General features: G+C 31.2%; 1 protein-coding gene across 2 annotated transcripts; it reads right to left on the bottom strand.

The window, feature by feature from the left end:
• Positions 1-5,405: 5,405 nt before the first annotated feature.
• On the bottom strand, positions 5,406-11,928 carry LOC105773803 (K(+) efflux antiporter 6). Of its 2 annotated transcripts, XM_012595932.2 has the most exons (20): positions 11,408-11,928; positions 10,838-10,884; positions 10,696-10,754; positions 10,465-10,543; positions 10,325-10,386; positions 10,156-10,231; positions 9,976-10,050; positions 9,304-9,375; positions 9,123-9,206; positions 8,642-8,710; positions 8,378-8,455; positions 8,152-8,240; positions 7,650-7,746; positions 7,464-7,517; positions 6,804-6,899; positions 6,497-6,685; positions 6,341-6,418; positions 6,177-6,221; positions 5,918-6,013; positions 5,406-5,841 (listed from the first exon to the last, which is right to left on the bottom strand). In XM_012595932.2, the coding sequence occupies exons 1-20, from the start codon at positions 11,667-11,669 to the stop codon at positions 5,758-5,760; spliced, it is 1,791 nt and encodes a 596-aa protein (XP_012451386.1). In that variant the 5' UTR covers positions 11,670-11,928; the 3' UTR covers positions 5,406-5,757. The 2 variants fall into 2 exon arrangements, with proteins under 2 accessions (XP_012451386.1, XP_052488625.1); XM_052632665.1 differs by lacking the exon at positions 9,123-9,206.
• Positions 11,929-15,143: the final 3,215 nt, after the last annotated feature.

The raw sequence follows: 15,143 nt of genomic DNA, 5'->3' as shown, positions 1-15,143 counted from the left end.
CATAGAAGTTAGTTAAAACTAATTCACTAACTAACATTAGCTAACTAACAGTACCCTCATTACTTTCCCTTTCTTAAAATACTCATTCATCGACTTGTGTGCTCTCCCCCAACAACCAAAATGATGGCGACTTATCTAACACTCCTAATGTTTGTGGTCATATTGCAACTCATGATGAAGTACTTTTATTTTTTAAGGTTTTGGAAGCTTCAAGCCAATGGCCACACTGCATGCATTAAGGCGTCGATATGCTGCCAGAGGCGAATCTAGGGATGGCAGGGCCCTAGCACCCTTAAAATGGAAAATTACTATTTAAGCCTTTTAAAAAATTTTAAAATTTTAAAATTAATAAAAGCAAAATTGCACTTTGTCCCTCCTAAAATTATAAAAATTTGATTTAATCCTTTAAAAATTATAAAGATATTGACTATTAAAAATTAAAATTTCATTCGGTCCCCTTAAAAAAAATTTCTGGCTTCGCCCCTATGTGCTGCGTTATTAGCGAAATGCATGTGTTGGGCATTGGCTTGAAGTTATGATATGTGTCAATGAGAGGTTTCAGGTCCGTGTATTATTCTTTAGTTAGACCCTAGTGGGGTGAGCTTATGGTTGCAAGCAGTTATGGATGAACACAAAATAAGGGAGAAGAGATGATATGTAAGTAAATTAAATGTTAATGTACCAACGAATGAAAAATTTATTATTTCAACTGTAATTTCATAAACTTTCAAAATATCAAATATTAAATAAACTTAGTAGATAACATCTTTACATTACACAAAAGAATATTAGATCTTATATGAAGCATTGAGTTGAATAAATAATTTAAGAAATAATACAAAAATGAAGTAGGACTTGAAAGTTGTAACGCCTCAACTTTGCCATTGACTAAGATCTCATTAAGCGAGAAGATATGATTAGTTAGTATTATATATTTAGATTAAACATTGTGTTTAGTAAAGACATGCAAGTTTGAAAACCAAAAGACAAAGCTACCAAAACAAAACATGGCAAAATGCTAAAAAGGGCAATGCTATAGTACAGCACAAAACATAAAACAAATTCTTGAGTGAAGGTGAGATTGTTCTTTAAACATCTTCATTAGTTTTTCAATGTTTAATATGATAAAAGCATGAAAATACAATTATATAGTTTACTTTTAATGATAAATCTAGTGAACCAACTCAAATGGGATACAAATAATAAATTTATCATATTACAAGAAGAAATAATAAAAAGTAGAGAACCATTTAATAGTAAAGTTTATAAATGTTATTTACAAGTGTTAGGTGCAGTGATAAGACACACTGCACTCTATGTAGATTTTAACTTTGAAAACAACATTATTAAGGAGGGTAGCGATGAACCTCAAACATGAACTATAAAATAGACATTATCCAATTAGATTAACTTTTCATTTTTTAAAATAAAAATTAAATTCGCGATTGATTTTTCGACTTTAGATCAAAATAAAACCAATGTTATAAAGTGAAATAATAAAGCATAATGACTTAGTTGGTCCTCTAAGTTTACCAAAAAAAGTCATTTTAACCATTTATTTATTTATACTTTTTAGCCTTAAACTTGTGTTATTTGTCAAATCACCTCATAATTGATAAAAAGTTAATGTCTGTTAACTTTGCTGATGTGGCACACATGTTAATCCTCTTGAATGTCACATCAACAATTAATTGATTTTTAAATTTTAAAAATTCAAAAAAATTAAAATTATTAAAAAAGTATAAAAATTAAAAAAATTAATATATATTTTTAAAATAATTAATTGCTAATATGACATATATGTCGCAACTCACATATAAGCCACATCAACAACTTTTCCATCTATAGCTTTAAAAATTATATTTTTATAGGGCCATTCAACTGAACTAGGTTTTTCTTTTTATGATGTTTTAGGGGAAAAAAGTAATTACCAAGTGAAACCAATATTAGATATCGTAGATTTGAAAGAATTCTTTTCCCCACATTTGGGTCATTTGTCTGATTCCAAAAATTTTGATATTGGATTAACTCAAATAACTATTTATAAATTATTTTATTTAAATTTAATTATAAAATATAATTATTTTGAATTTATTTAAATATTAAATGAATAATGAATTCAGCTAAAATAATAAGTTTTATTAGTAACTTGCGTAATTCCACATTATTGAGAAAATAGAATATAAGGAATTTATTGTAATATTCTATGAAATGAAGCTAATTGAGTTGTTGACTAACCCATGAGTTAAGTTTGGATGAATGCTAACTTATTTTGCCTTTATAAAATGTTAACAATGATGGTCAACTAATACATTAAAACATTCATAATGTACCATTATTAACAAAAAAGGATGAACTAAGACTACTTTGAAATGTGCATATGCTGCTGTCTTTGAATTGATGAAAATTTGTCCAAAATGTCTCAATTGACTCCATTCATTGCAACCTAATGAAAGAAGAAAAAAAAAAGAAAAAGGGCAAGTTTTCCTTAAGGGAGATTGGATTTTTTTATTATTATTATTAATAGAATACTAGATTGTCAAAGCTTAAGAGTACAAAATTCCTCAATAAAAAATTAAAAAATCAATACAGCTTTTATGAAAAGAGTGCACCCAATTGAGCCTTTAATGGCCCCAAAAAAATCAGTTGACTCTTTCCGTTAACGAAAACTGTCAATTGACTAGCTTGACCATTAACTTTATTAACATGGCTGACGGAGGTCACCAAAGGCTGCCATGTGGCAGTATGCTGTTGTTGCGGCATGTCACATCAGTAAAAAGATTTTTTTTCAATTTTTTTGAAAAGTATTTTTTAAAAAATAAAATCTTTTTTTACATAATTAAAATGCGCATAGAATAAATCTGGACAAATGGTTATCTAGACTCATTTTGGATGAGTTCCAAATTAAAAAGACTCAGAAGTTGTAAAAAAAATATTTAGAAAATCCTAGCATATATATAAAGATTTAAAATGTGCAAAAAATCAAAAAAAAATTATTATTAATGAAGTCAATCTCTATTAACAAATGATATATCTTTGATATAATTTGCATTTTTCCAACCACAAGAATTAGGTGAGATAACAATGGTCTCTCCAACATTAACCAGTGATTGAGGGTTTGATCATTACCCTAAATATGGAGTAGTTTTAAAACTTGTGATTAACATTTACCCCTTTAATGTGCTTATAGAACATGTGAAATTAACCACTGGACTCGCTTTAATAGATACATTAAGAAATCAAAAAAATAATTTGCCCTCTTTCACCAACTAACTCTAGCAGAATTGTTATTAATAAAGTCAATCTCCATTAACAATTAGCTTGATTAACAGTGAAACAATAATAAATGCACCTGTAATAACTTAATAATACCCACATTTAATTAGTAAAATCTTAAAATTTTAATTATCAGTATTAACTAATTATAAATTTCATAACTTTAGAAATAAATTATAGAGATAGAATTTAAGTAGAATGTAAATTGGAGAATCAATATTTATTTGGGTGGGTATAAGAATTTTAACCTGAAAACTTAGTGCAAGGCTTCCATTTGCTTCCTACACCCATTGATAAAGATTCAATTATGTTGCACAACATTAATTAATTACTTTTCTCAGTTACAATTTTTTAACGTCAAATTTATCCAAAAAATTCAACGTTATTAATTCTTCATACAAGTAGTTAATAAAATTTCATTACTGATAATTATACAATTAATCACTTCTATATTAACACTTAAACAAGCTTGTAAACCGTTAACAACAACAAAGATCATAATATTTCAATTTTAGAGAGAATAATAAGTTTTTTGAGTTTTTACACATTTGAAATTTTTATATATTTTTAAAAATTTTAATAACTTTTATAAATTTTGAAGTTCCTTTTAGTTTTGCACTCATCTAAAAGGAATCCGGATAATCATTTGTCTAGATTCATTCTATATGCGCATTTTAATTATTTAAAAAAATATTTTTTGTTTTTATAAAAAAATATTTTTTGAAAAAAATTGAAAAGAAAATAATTTTACAAACGTGGCAGCTTCTGATGGCCTCTGTTAGCCACGTCAGTGAAGTTAACAGTCAAATCAGTCGACTGGTTGGTTCCACTAATAGAATGGGTCAAAATTTTTTTTGGATCATTGCAGGTTCAATTAAATGTATTTTTTTATAATTACTCAATTAATTTTTTTGAAGTTTTTACTGAAAGCTTTTTTATCGGTAAATCAATTGTTAAATCAAATGTGAGTGTATATATTATACATGTGATCAAGAGAGGTATATCTAATGTGAGAGTGAAAAAAAAGAAGTTGATGTTGATCGATCAACGCCAATCATAGTAAAGACTTTGCTGGAAAGATTAGAATTAGACCAACAAGAAAATGTAAAATGAGTTAGAGAAAATATAATACTATGAAATAACCCTATGATGAATGCTATTTTATTTGCCCACTTTTGTATTATTTTGGCTAAAAGCTTATATTGCCTAGCTCATTTAAAGATCAAAATTTTCAAAATGAAAAAAGTGTTCTTCCCACAGAAGAAAGTGTTAAATAAAAGCTTTTTCACAATTCACCTTAGCTTGTACTACAAATTTAAATGAACATTAACTACTTAAAATAAAACACGAAAATTGAATTTAATATTATTTAAAAAGCATTATTTAAAACATAATATAGGATATTAGAAAATATTTTAAAAATTAAGGTAAGTTATAATAGATGTCACTCAACTATGATTTTTTTTCTTTCTTTTTGATTATCTAACTAAAAAGTTACAAAATAATAACCTAACTATTCAATTTTATCCTTTTCTTATCAACACACCCAAAAATCTAAAATAATTGGATGACTAAAATGACAAAATTAAATAATTAAATGATATTTTATAACTTTTATATAATTAGATGATTAAAAATTTATTAGATGATTAAAAAATTTATTAATAATTGAATCACCACTTTGTAGGTTTAGGTTTTCATAATTGAATGACCAAACAAGAACCCATAATTGACTCACTATAGTTTACCCAAAAAATTAAATCATTAATGAAACCATTCTGAAAAATATTACTTTTGACCAGCTAAAGTTGAGTATTTACCCTTTACATGAGAAGATGTAGGAGGGACCCAGATGGACTTCATCAATGGGAAATATCACCCCTTATATTTAAACAATTGTTTCTTGCTTTGGATTGATTATTTACGTAGTTATTAAAAAAGGTTAATTAGTTGGGCCATCATATTTTGTCATCAAAATTTGGTCTGGGAAGTGGGGCAGCACAAAATAACAATACAAGTGGTAAAACAAGAAGTTGAAAGCTAAACTTCTAGATGATGTATTCAATTTATGAATCAATCTTGCCATTCAACTGTATATAATACACTTACCATTTAAAAAAAAAAAAAACTACATATAATAAACTTATATTTTCAAAATGCCATGTTTGAAAAAATAAAAAATGGAAGTATGAGAACCACTAGATACAGCCAAACCAAACGTGTAAAAACAGTTGTTAGAAATGAAAGATTACAAGGCATTGCTTCAACAGCTAGAGGTTACCTCATGCTGTTGGCATCTTTTTAAGAGGAACAATGCAATTTGTTAATCAAATATAGTAGGGTTAGTAAACCAAAACAAAAACAGGAAGCAAAGCGTGTTTCACGACATCATTAACTTCATCTGCAGCATCACAAAAACATGGCCGACCAAACATGTAATGGAGATTTTTCTTCTCGATTAGTTTACTTACATGGTATTAATCAGGAATCATGGGGTTCTTGCACCATCAAAGTAATGCGATGCTTTCCGCTGTCTGAACGGAGGTTATCTCCTTTAATTCCAACCTGGAAAACAAATCTATTTAAGTTTTACCGATGCAAGTCAAATGTGATCCTTAACACACATGAAACTAGTAATTACCTCAATGGAACTTTCTCTCTCAGGGGAGAACCATCGTAAGAGCACCCCGAGATGAAGTAACGCAGGGATTAGTTTGAACAATAGAGGACTTGTCACCTGGGGATATGAAAGTTGAAACCCCATCACTATTTTACTACAAAAATAACCATAGCTGCATTTGCATACATTTTTCATTTTTCTAAGCTGAAACGCTATCACTATTTTACCACAAAAATAACCACAGTTGAAAGATTATGATCGAGCCAAGAATCAATCATACCAGACTAAGTGCTGTTGTCCCTAGCAGTAGCAGGTACAGTTTCCCCTGGAAAGCTCGAGGTTTCAGTTATGAAGGAGATTGTAAAGCCAAAAACTATTCTTAACTAGGGATGTATTGGTACACCCATCTTGCCAAAGTACAATAAACTCTGTAGTAGCACTGACCTCAACAAGATGGATATTAGAAGCACGGCTTAGAAGGACAAAAGCAAATTCTCCAATCTGTGCAAGAGACATCCCGACCTGCACAAGCAAAAGAACTCGAGTTACTTCAAAATTCAAATGCAATACATAATCAAGTATACATAAAATAAAGCTTACAAGCAGTGAAGTCTTGTTGTTGTAGCCAAAACCCTTGACAACCAAGGCAATTATTATTGTTTTTATGGTGATAACCAATATAACAGATGCAAGCAAGATATCAACATGGTTCCAGAGAAAATGAACATGGATCAGCATCCCTATGCTGGCAAGGAAGAGAGCAGCGAAAAAATTCCGAATGGGTTCGATCTGCACAGAGAAACTAGCTTCAATTGTGGGAATACTACAACGATAAGCTGATAATACCGTCGATTAAAACTGAATGCACTAACATGAGATAATGAATTGTGTAAAGCATAATCTTAACTTGTTCAAGTGTGTGTTGAGCAAGATCAGTTGTTGATATCATCACTCCGGCAGCAAATGAACCCAATTCTAAGCTCAGCCCCAGCTTGTCACTACACTGAAAATTACACTGTCAATTAAATAGAAGTTCCCCCCAAAAAAATGTGCAGACATCTGACTGGCTTAAATTATAGCAACAATGTAACAAACAATTCAGATCAGAAACTGCACAGTTTCTTTCTCTTTTACCAGTTGTGCACGTATGTATCAGCAGAAATCTAAAAATTATTCGTATGGTATACAAGCAAATATCAATTAAATACATTCTAAAGTACCAATCACACCACTTGTATGAAGGTAAAGTTATGTACTTCTACTCTTTGAATCACAAGCAGCTATCAAAACACAATTTATTACATAAAAGCTTTTCTATTTTTAGATCTGTAAGGACAGTTGAGAGTATTTAAAAACCAGAACGTTAGGCTTCATTACTAGCCCTGCTTGTCAGAGGTTTACGCATCACAAAAGAATGGAAAATGGTATGGATACATCTTTACAGATAAAACAAACACTAGATTTGTTACAAAGGGGGTATTTCTCATGATATTGCATACAAAATAACAGGTTGCTTGACAACGTCAGAGTAAAAAGAAGACAAGCCAAGAGGAAAAAAGAAACATACCCAGGCTACAAGTAAGCAGAACGCCACAGATGCCAGTTGATAAAGTTCATCTGTCTGCACATATAAGAAGTAATTAAACAAATCATATCAGAACAACAATCTCACTCACACATAAGCCTGTTTTCATAACATATAGTAGAAAAAGAAAACCAGTATGCAATTCTATCTGTAGATATAAATATGTACCTGTGATGAGAGACTTATCATCAGTTTGAGCAACCAAGGAAGGCCTGTACGGGACAATATCGACAAAACACCCAAAAAAGTAGCCAACATGACCAACCTGGTTAACATAATATTTGGCGTTAAGAATTAACTCAATACCAACAAACAAAGCCATGAATGGAGAAAATGATAACGAGGGAAAACAAGAACTTATGGTCTTATCCTATCCAAACTCCACTTTCTACTTCTTATACAATCACAAGCACAAGGCACCAGAATAATATGTACGACTTTTGATCTGATCAAAATTATGTGTGACTAAGTGGTATATATTTGAACTGAAGCATGATCAATCTTTCTAGTTTTAGGTGAAATAGATCATGAATACTAACAAAGCACATTAAAGTTAAGCCTATTCCTTAATCAAATATCTCCTTTTAATGGCATCTAAAAAAGGAGTGCTATTTATCCTGTAATCCAGATGAAAATTGGAATGTGAGACTTCTGCAAGTTTTTCCCGTACAGTTTAGTCATGGATATTACTCCTTGAAAAATGCCGGATGTTCCAACAAGAACTGGAAGCAACGCAAATAGCAATCCCACAGCACAGTCCTGCAAAATTCAAAACTTCTAAGGACACCAGTGTAATAAAAAGTTCAGGTAATTGAGTTGACAGCAAGAAGGCATAAACAGAATCTGAAAAACAAAACAGAACTTTGAAGACAACTGTGGGGTGAAGGAATCAATACTTGCAGAATAAGAGTGCCAATGATGACTTGGCCGTGAAGCATGTTGTTAGAATTCTTCTCCATTAAAAATTTAAGCACCTGCCATTGAAAAATAGAAAAACAACATTATAATAAGTTACTAAACAAAGATAAAGGTCTCTACAAGGAGTGTGAAGGTGTCTAAACTCAAGTGATATGCATGCATATGAGTGCTTATATATGAATGCAAGTATGAATGTTTGTAGGTGCTGTAAGTGTCTATAAAAGTTTTGCACTGAACTTTACCACAGCTGTTGAAGACATTGAAAGAAATACACCAACAAATACACCCTCTGAGAGTCTACCGCCACATAACTGCAAACAACATCCAATTAAAACTGCAGGATTCAGCATTACAATTGTGGCATAAAATGGTCCATAATTATAAGAAAATAAGAAAGATAACATGTTGGGACAAAGCATGTACCTTAACCAAATTCAGAAAAAAACATACCATAAAAACAAAAGCAAACCAAAATTGGATTTGAAGTCAAGTGGGAAATATTGAAGATTTCAACAGCAAAACAGCAAGAAACCTCTTTATGACCCAGATGTAATCTGAAATGATGCTAATCTAATATAGACAAAAATTCTTTCTCATGTGACTAATTTAAATGTAACTTGTAGAACCTCAGTGTCCTCAGATTCAGGTGAAGGTGATGACACCATTTAATAAGGATTAATGGACCAAAACCTACATAGACTGTATCAAAATTAATAGACATACTGAGGCTGTAATTCCACAGAGGCACATAAATAGAACTATCTGGAGTAGCCCTCCTAAGACAGCAACTGCTCGAACAACTCGAAGCTAAAATAAAATGGATGAAGTTAGAGAAATGCTATGAAGATTGATGTAGAGAGTATCACATAAATAGAAAATAAAAGGTTCAGAGGCATAATCCAACCTTTGCAATGGAAAACTCTAGGCCCAATGCAAAAAGAAGAAAAATCACACCAAATTGAGCTACTGTTTCAACCTGCATGATTCAAATGAAAGAAAAAATATGAACTATTAAATCTTGGTAATATATATGAATAACCAACAAACATGTTAAAACTGAACAGCCTGTTATGAAATGGCATCACAAACCTAGCATATAAATTATTCAATTTCAGTTGCTAGCAATGGTATAACAGAGTCCAATAGACCATATTACTTACTGGTACTTAAACCATTGCCAATGTTTATTTTTATTTTTATTTATTACCCTAGTTTGATATTGGCACCAAACCACCAATTGTAATACAATATACTCATTTAAAAAAAGAAAAAGAGAATGAATGAATTAAAACTTTTAAAGAGAGAAAAGACATAGATTTCAGAACAACAAATCACTAAGAGCTGTGGTTTGTTTTAGGCTTCAGATGAACTCTAAAAGAATCATAATAACTAGATTAAATGAGATGAAGGAACACAAATTAGAAACAACACTCATTTTTCATAATAAGGCTCCATGAAAAAGAGTGAACAATAGCATTATGATCAAGAAACCGTCATTCAGAGCAGTTACAAAGGGTTTAATAAATAAGCTATAAATGTTGATGGTAAATTTTTTTTAATGAAATATACAACATACTTGCACCATTTCACTGACAAAGTTAAAACCCCCAGGTCCAATAAGAGATCCTGCTAACAAATATCCAGTAATGACCTGTAAAATATGTAACAAGAAAACATATAGGAAATTAGTAATCCTAGACACTCTAGAGGGACTTAAAGACAAAGAATATATAGGATTATATCAATACAATCAGACCGGTTGTCCAGCACAAGCAAATGCAATGCCACCACAAGTTGCAGAGACAATGACAACTACCAAATCTGATATTAGTCTGCAGAGCATAAGCACAAAAAAAATTTTACATTAGCCTATTAGATGAATGTAAAAAGCAACTTTGATGAAATGAAGATAATAAAAGGGTTACCTTAAGTCTAGTTGTAACACTGGATATTTTGATTTAAAATTAGAAATGATGAAGACATTGTCCTGAAAATAAGCCAGCATCTCAGATTTCTAAATATGGGAATATATCACCAGGTGAAGTTTTAAATTAACCAATCTAACCTTCCGATCTATCAACATAGGTGTATCTTCAGCTCTGTTATCATTCTCTAGATTAAATACGTCATGGAGTTGAAATGATCTAAAAGGAGGATGCAAAAGGCATGAGGAAACTACTACATGTCTCCAAGCAGTTATGAAGAAGATATGGTATGAATAGTTCAAAACTTTTGATCATCAAAAAACAAAATTATGCTCTTCTATAAACACGCTAAAGTAAGGAGAAGCACATACTTTTCCTCTTTTGTATCATTTTTCTTTGTCTTCACTCTGGCCACGGTTTCCAAAACAGCCTGATAAGCATACACATACGAAAAAGAATAAGCTAGCAAGTTTTCCCAACTGAAAAGTTTTCAAAAGAATAAGTACCACCAACCTTCTTTTCTACTACACTGTTGTTGAAACTTCCAGCATCATCATTTACTGCCACCAACAGAAAGGAAACATGATAAAAAGTCAGAAATTGAATTTCCATCGGGCTTATACCGTTAAGGAAATACTGGCAGTCTAATTTTGAGCTAAACATTTTTAGAAACCTTTCAAACATTGATTTTTTCCCCTTCAAAGTTGAATAATCCACTGCAAATGAGGATGAATTTATAGCATAATTGACAATTGTAATTTAAAGAAGAAGAAACTATTAGCAAATCTATTTCCAGGAATTTACGCAAACAAACTATCATTAAATCTTTAAGATCTTATAAACCATCCATTGATAACAAAAACCATAACCTACCAATAGATCCCGCTTAAAAACCTTAGAAAATAAATAAAAATAACAAGAATTAATTGCTACAGCATATAAAGAACAAGCAAAGTTGAAGTAAACAAGTATAATGTATGACTAAGTTGTATACTTCACTGCTAAGCCTTTGATTCATGGATTTGAAATCTAAACCCTAATCTAAGCAAAACCAGAGGGAGAAAAAAAGAACAAGAAACAAACCTTCATTTTGTTCGTTCTCAGTGAACTCCTTCTCTAGAGCACGATCGATAATAGCGGCAAATGTACCGTCCTTCGGTTTAGCTATGGAAGAAGCATTCGAAACGGTGCCGTTTCCTCCCTCGTCGTCATCGTCGAACCGATCCGGTTCAGCGAGTTGTTGTTCTTGTTGTCGCTGAGCGAGTGAAAAGGAAGCCAAACAAAAAAGAGAAACGAAGAAACAGAAAGTAAGGATTTCAACGGAGGAGTTCGATTTTCTCAACATTGGGAAACGGCGGCCGGCGGAGGTTAAGAACTTGAAGAGTTCTCTTTTTGTGTGTGTGTGTGTGTCTGATAAATTATTGGAAATAGAGAACTATGAAGAGAGATTTTTGGTTGTGAATGATTGAAATTGAAAAAATTATTTATATATACAGAAAAGCAACAGAGGGGAAACGGAGTTGAAGTAGATGTAGAAAGACTGGGAAAAAGAAAAGGTAAACAGAAAAAGGGTAAAGTAAGTACAAAGCATCAGATCGGGTCAGGAGTCAACTTGTCGTAATTAATTAAGGCTACAAAGATTTCGAAAATATAATATTGTCCGCAAGTTATTAAGTTTCCAATTTTTTTAATTTTTTTATTCAACACCATTTAACAACAATTATCTTGCAACCAGTACAAAGCTCTCCTCAAAGCCAGGGCTTCCGCAACCTGTGTTGAAGCGAGGTATCAAATATAAAATAATTTAAATAAAATAAGAGAGTTATTGGGATCAACCTGTATAAACAACGAATAAGAATGAAATAGAGAAAATTAGACACAAATATTTACGTGGAAAAACACCTCCAATAAAGAGGATAAATAACCACGGACAAACAAGACTTCACTAGATGAGCAAATAATTTGAAAGAGTACAAAATAGAGATAACCAAAAACAAACCCTAAACTCCAAAAATAAAGCTCTCCGGCTAAAACACGAAAATCTCTTAGAGCTCTCTCTTAATCTTCTCTTTAAATTTAATGTGATAAAGATATGAAGAATATCAATTTTAGGGTTACTAAGGCCCCGTTTATAGGCTGAAATTCGTGGGCTAACATGACTAAAATATCGCTAGACTAATCAGAGTTCGACTGGAAAAGATAGTAGAGGTTAACTAGGAGAAGAAACCCAGTGTTTGCGGGAAACACATCGCCACGTCCTCATTCGCATCGTCACAACGTTGTCCATCATCGTAACGTTGGGAAGCTTCTTGTCGTGACATCACCAGCTAACTTTGGTGTTGCGATATTGAAGTCCTTGTCGCGATACAAGTTGCGATAAGGGCTTAAAAGTGTCCGAAAATACGAGGCACACTCCACCGAAGGGATTAAGTTGAAAGGAAAATAAAACTAGCTTGGATGCCTAAAAATGTAACATAACAAAACTCTAAAGAGAGCTTATAGCTCACTATTTATTCTCAACTCATGTATGCAACAAATGAAAAATGTTAGCCTATTTATAGTTTTCCTATATTGGTTTATCCTAGTCAGTTTAACTAGATACATGCACATATTATTATTTTAATTAAATTGATTAATATGGATAAGCTTAAAAGATAAGTTTGATTAAGGATAATGATAAACTTTAAATTTCTCTAGAAACAAATAGAAAGATCGAGTGAGAGGGAGAGAAGTAGATGACTTCAACACTCCCCCTCAACGAATTCTCTCATTTACTATCGCCCTTAAGGCCATCTCGAGTTGTTTGTGAAATTCTTCAAGCTTGGGTTCTCTGAGTCCTTTGGTAAACAAATCAGTGACTTGTTATTCCCTACTAATATGCTTCATTTCAATCTCATCGTTAAGTACTTTTTCTCGGATGTAGTGATAGTGTACCTCTACATGCTTCATTCATGCATGAAAGACTAGGTTTTTTGTTAGTCGAATTGATGATTGATTGTTGTAACAACCCGAAAGTCAATGGTGTCAAAAAATACGGTTTCAAGACTCCGTTTTCGTAAACCGTAAAATATTTACGGAGGTAAATTATAGGTGAATGGAATTTTGAGTTGGTGATTTTGCCAAATTAGTAATTAATTATGATACAGGGACTAAATTCTAAAAGTAGTAAAAGTTCAAATTGCCAAAGAAATGGTAATTAAAAACATGGGATAAGGATCAAGTTAGCAATTGGACCATGACCATTATTAAGGATGGTGAACCGTAGCTAGCTATGGGATTTATGAAGGACTAAAAGGGTAATTTAATAAATAATGGTAAAATGATTTAAAGTTTAACAAACAAACTTAGTGTATAGAAAAAGAGAGCTCATCTCATTTCCATTCATCCATGCCAAATTGTAAAGAAGAAGAAGTGTGAAAATCGACCTAGGGTTCTAAGATTTCATGCTTTAAATTAGTTAGTGTAATTTAGACATTTTATTATAATTTTTATGTTTTTAAAATCTCGGGAGCTTAATCTAGCTGAACTATGTGTTACTTTTCAAAACTGTTAAAGTTTTAGAATGATTTCATTGATGAATTTTTGAAGTTTTAGGCATTAAATTGATAGATTTTAAGCTTAGGAGTGAAAAATGACTAAATTGTAAAATTATTTGATAGCTTCATGTAACATGGACTAAAATGCATAAATTGCAAAATTTGTGTTAAAAATGAGAAACAGGAAGTCCTATTTGGAATATAGTGCAAAAGAATTGAAAATATGAGTTCTATATTGAAAGTTATGATAGTCTCGGTTTTAGGGACTAAATTGAATAAAATGTAAAAGTTATATAAATTTGCAATTGAGTGTGAATTTGATTGTATATTGATGAATTGTTGTGCTTATGTTAATCTGTAGCTAATGTCGACCTGAATTCCTTAAAAAGAAATGGAAAAGACAAAGCTATCGACGAATAGTTTAGATTTTACGATTTGTGTTTCTATAATCTGAAATCATTTGAATTGCTGAAATTATGAATTGTATTACTTGGTGAGATCATAAGGTAAGTTGAAATTAATGAATTGATTTGAATTGATTTGTTGTTTACAGAAAGGACTAAATTGAATAGATTTGAGATTATTGTATAATGATGTAAATGTGAAGTTGAATATGAATTGAGATGAATTATGTCGATATATATACGTATTGATGATTGGATAATGAAAAATGTTTCTGAATTGAGATATTGACTTATTAATGGAATTGAGAAATGTTTACCCTATTAATTGTTCAGGCTCGACTTATTAATGGAATTGAGAAATGTTTACCCTATTAATTGTTCAGGCAAGGTCGAGTAAAATTGGCATGCCATAGGATAGGAAGAGTTCAATTATGACTACGTGTCGAAGAGTGTTGGGCACACCTATTTTCGGTTGTACTGACTAGCGTTGGGTACAACTTACTATTTCGAATTTATCCGATAGGCACTGAGCACCAAACTAATGTGATTGGTTGGATCCGCGTATCCGTTTGAGTTTGAGTAAGGTTAATAGAGAGTTGAAAATGTAAAACAAAATAATGAAATTCAAAATGAATTGGGATAAAGAATTATGATGATCATTGATATTGAAAACTCAAAATTGAAATAGAAATGTAACAACATACTTGTTGTGATGTCAACTATGGTATAAATGCATTAGATGATGAAATGGTTGTATATATATGAAAAAATAACATAGTTTAATAGTTGAATGACATATGCACCTTATGATCTTTAATTCATTGCTTTGTAGGTTTTATAATATGATTTAATATTCGAATTATAGAAATACCACTGAGT

Source organism: Gossypium raimondii, chromosome 6, assembly GCF_025698545.1.
Source record: "Gossypium raimondii isolate GPD5lz chromosome 6, ASM2569854v1, whole genome shotgun sequence".
Taxonomy (NCBI): Eukaryota; Viridiplantae; Streptophyta; class Magnoliopsida; order Malvales; family Malvaceae; genus Gossypium; species Gossypium raimondii.
This window is presented reverse-complemented; position numbering and strand designations above follow the sequence as displayed.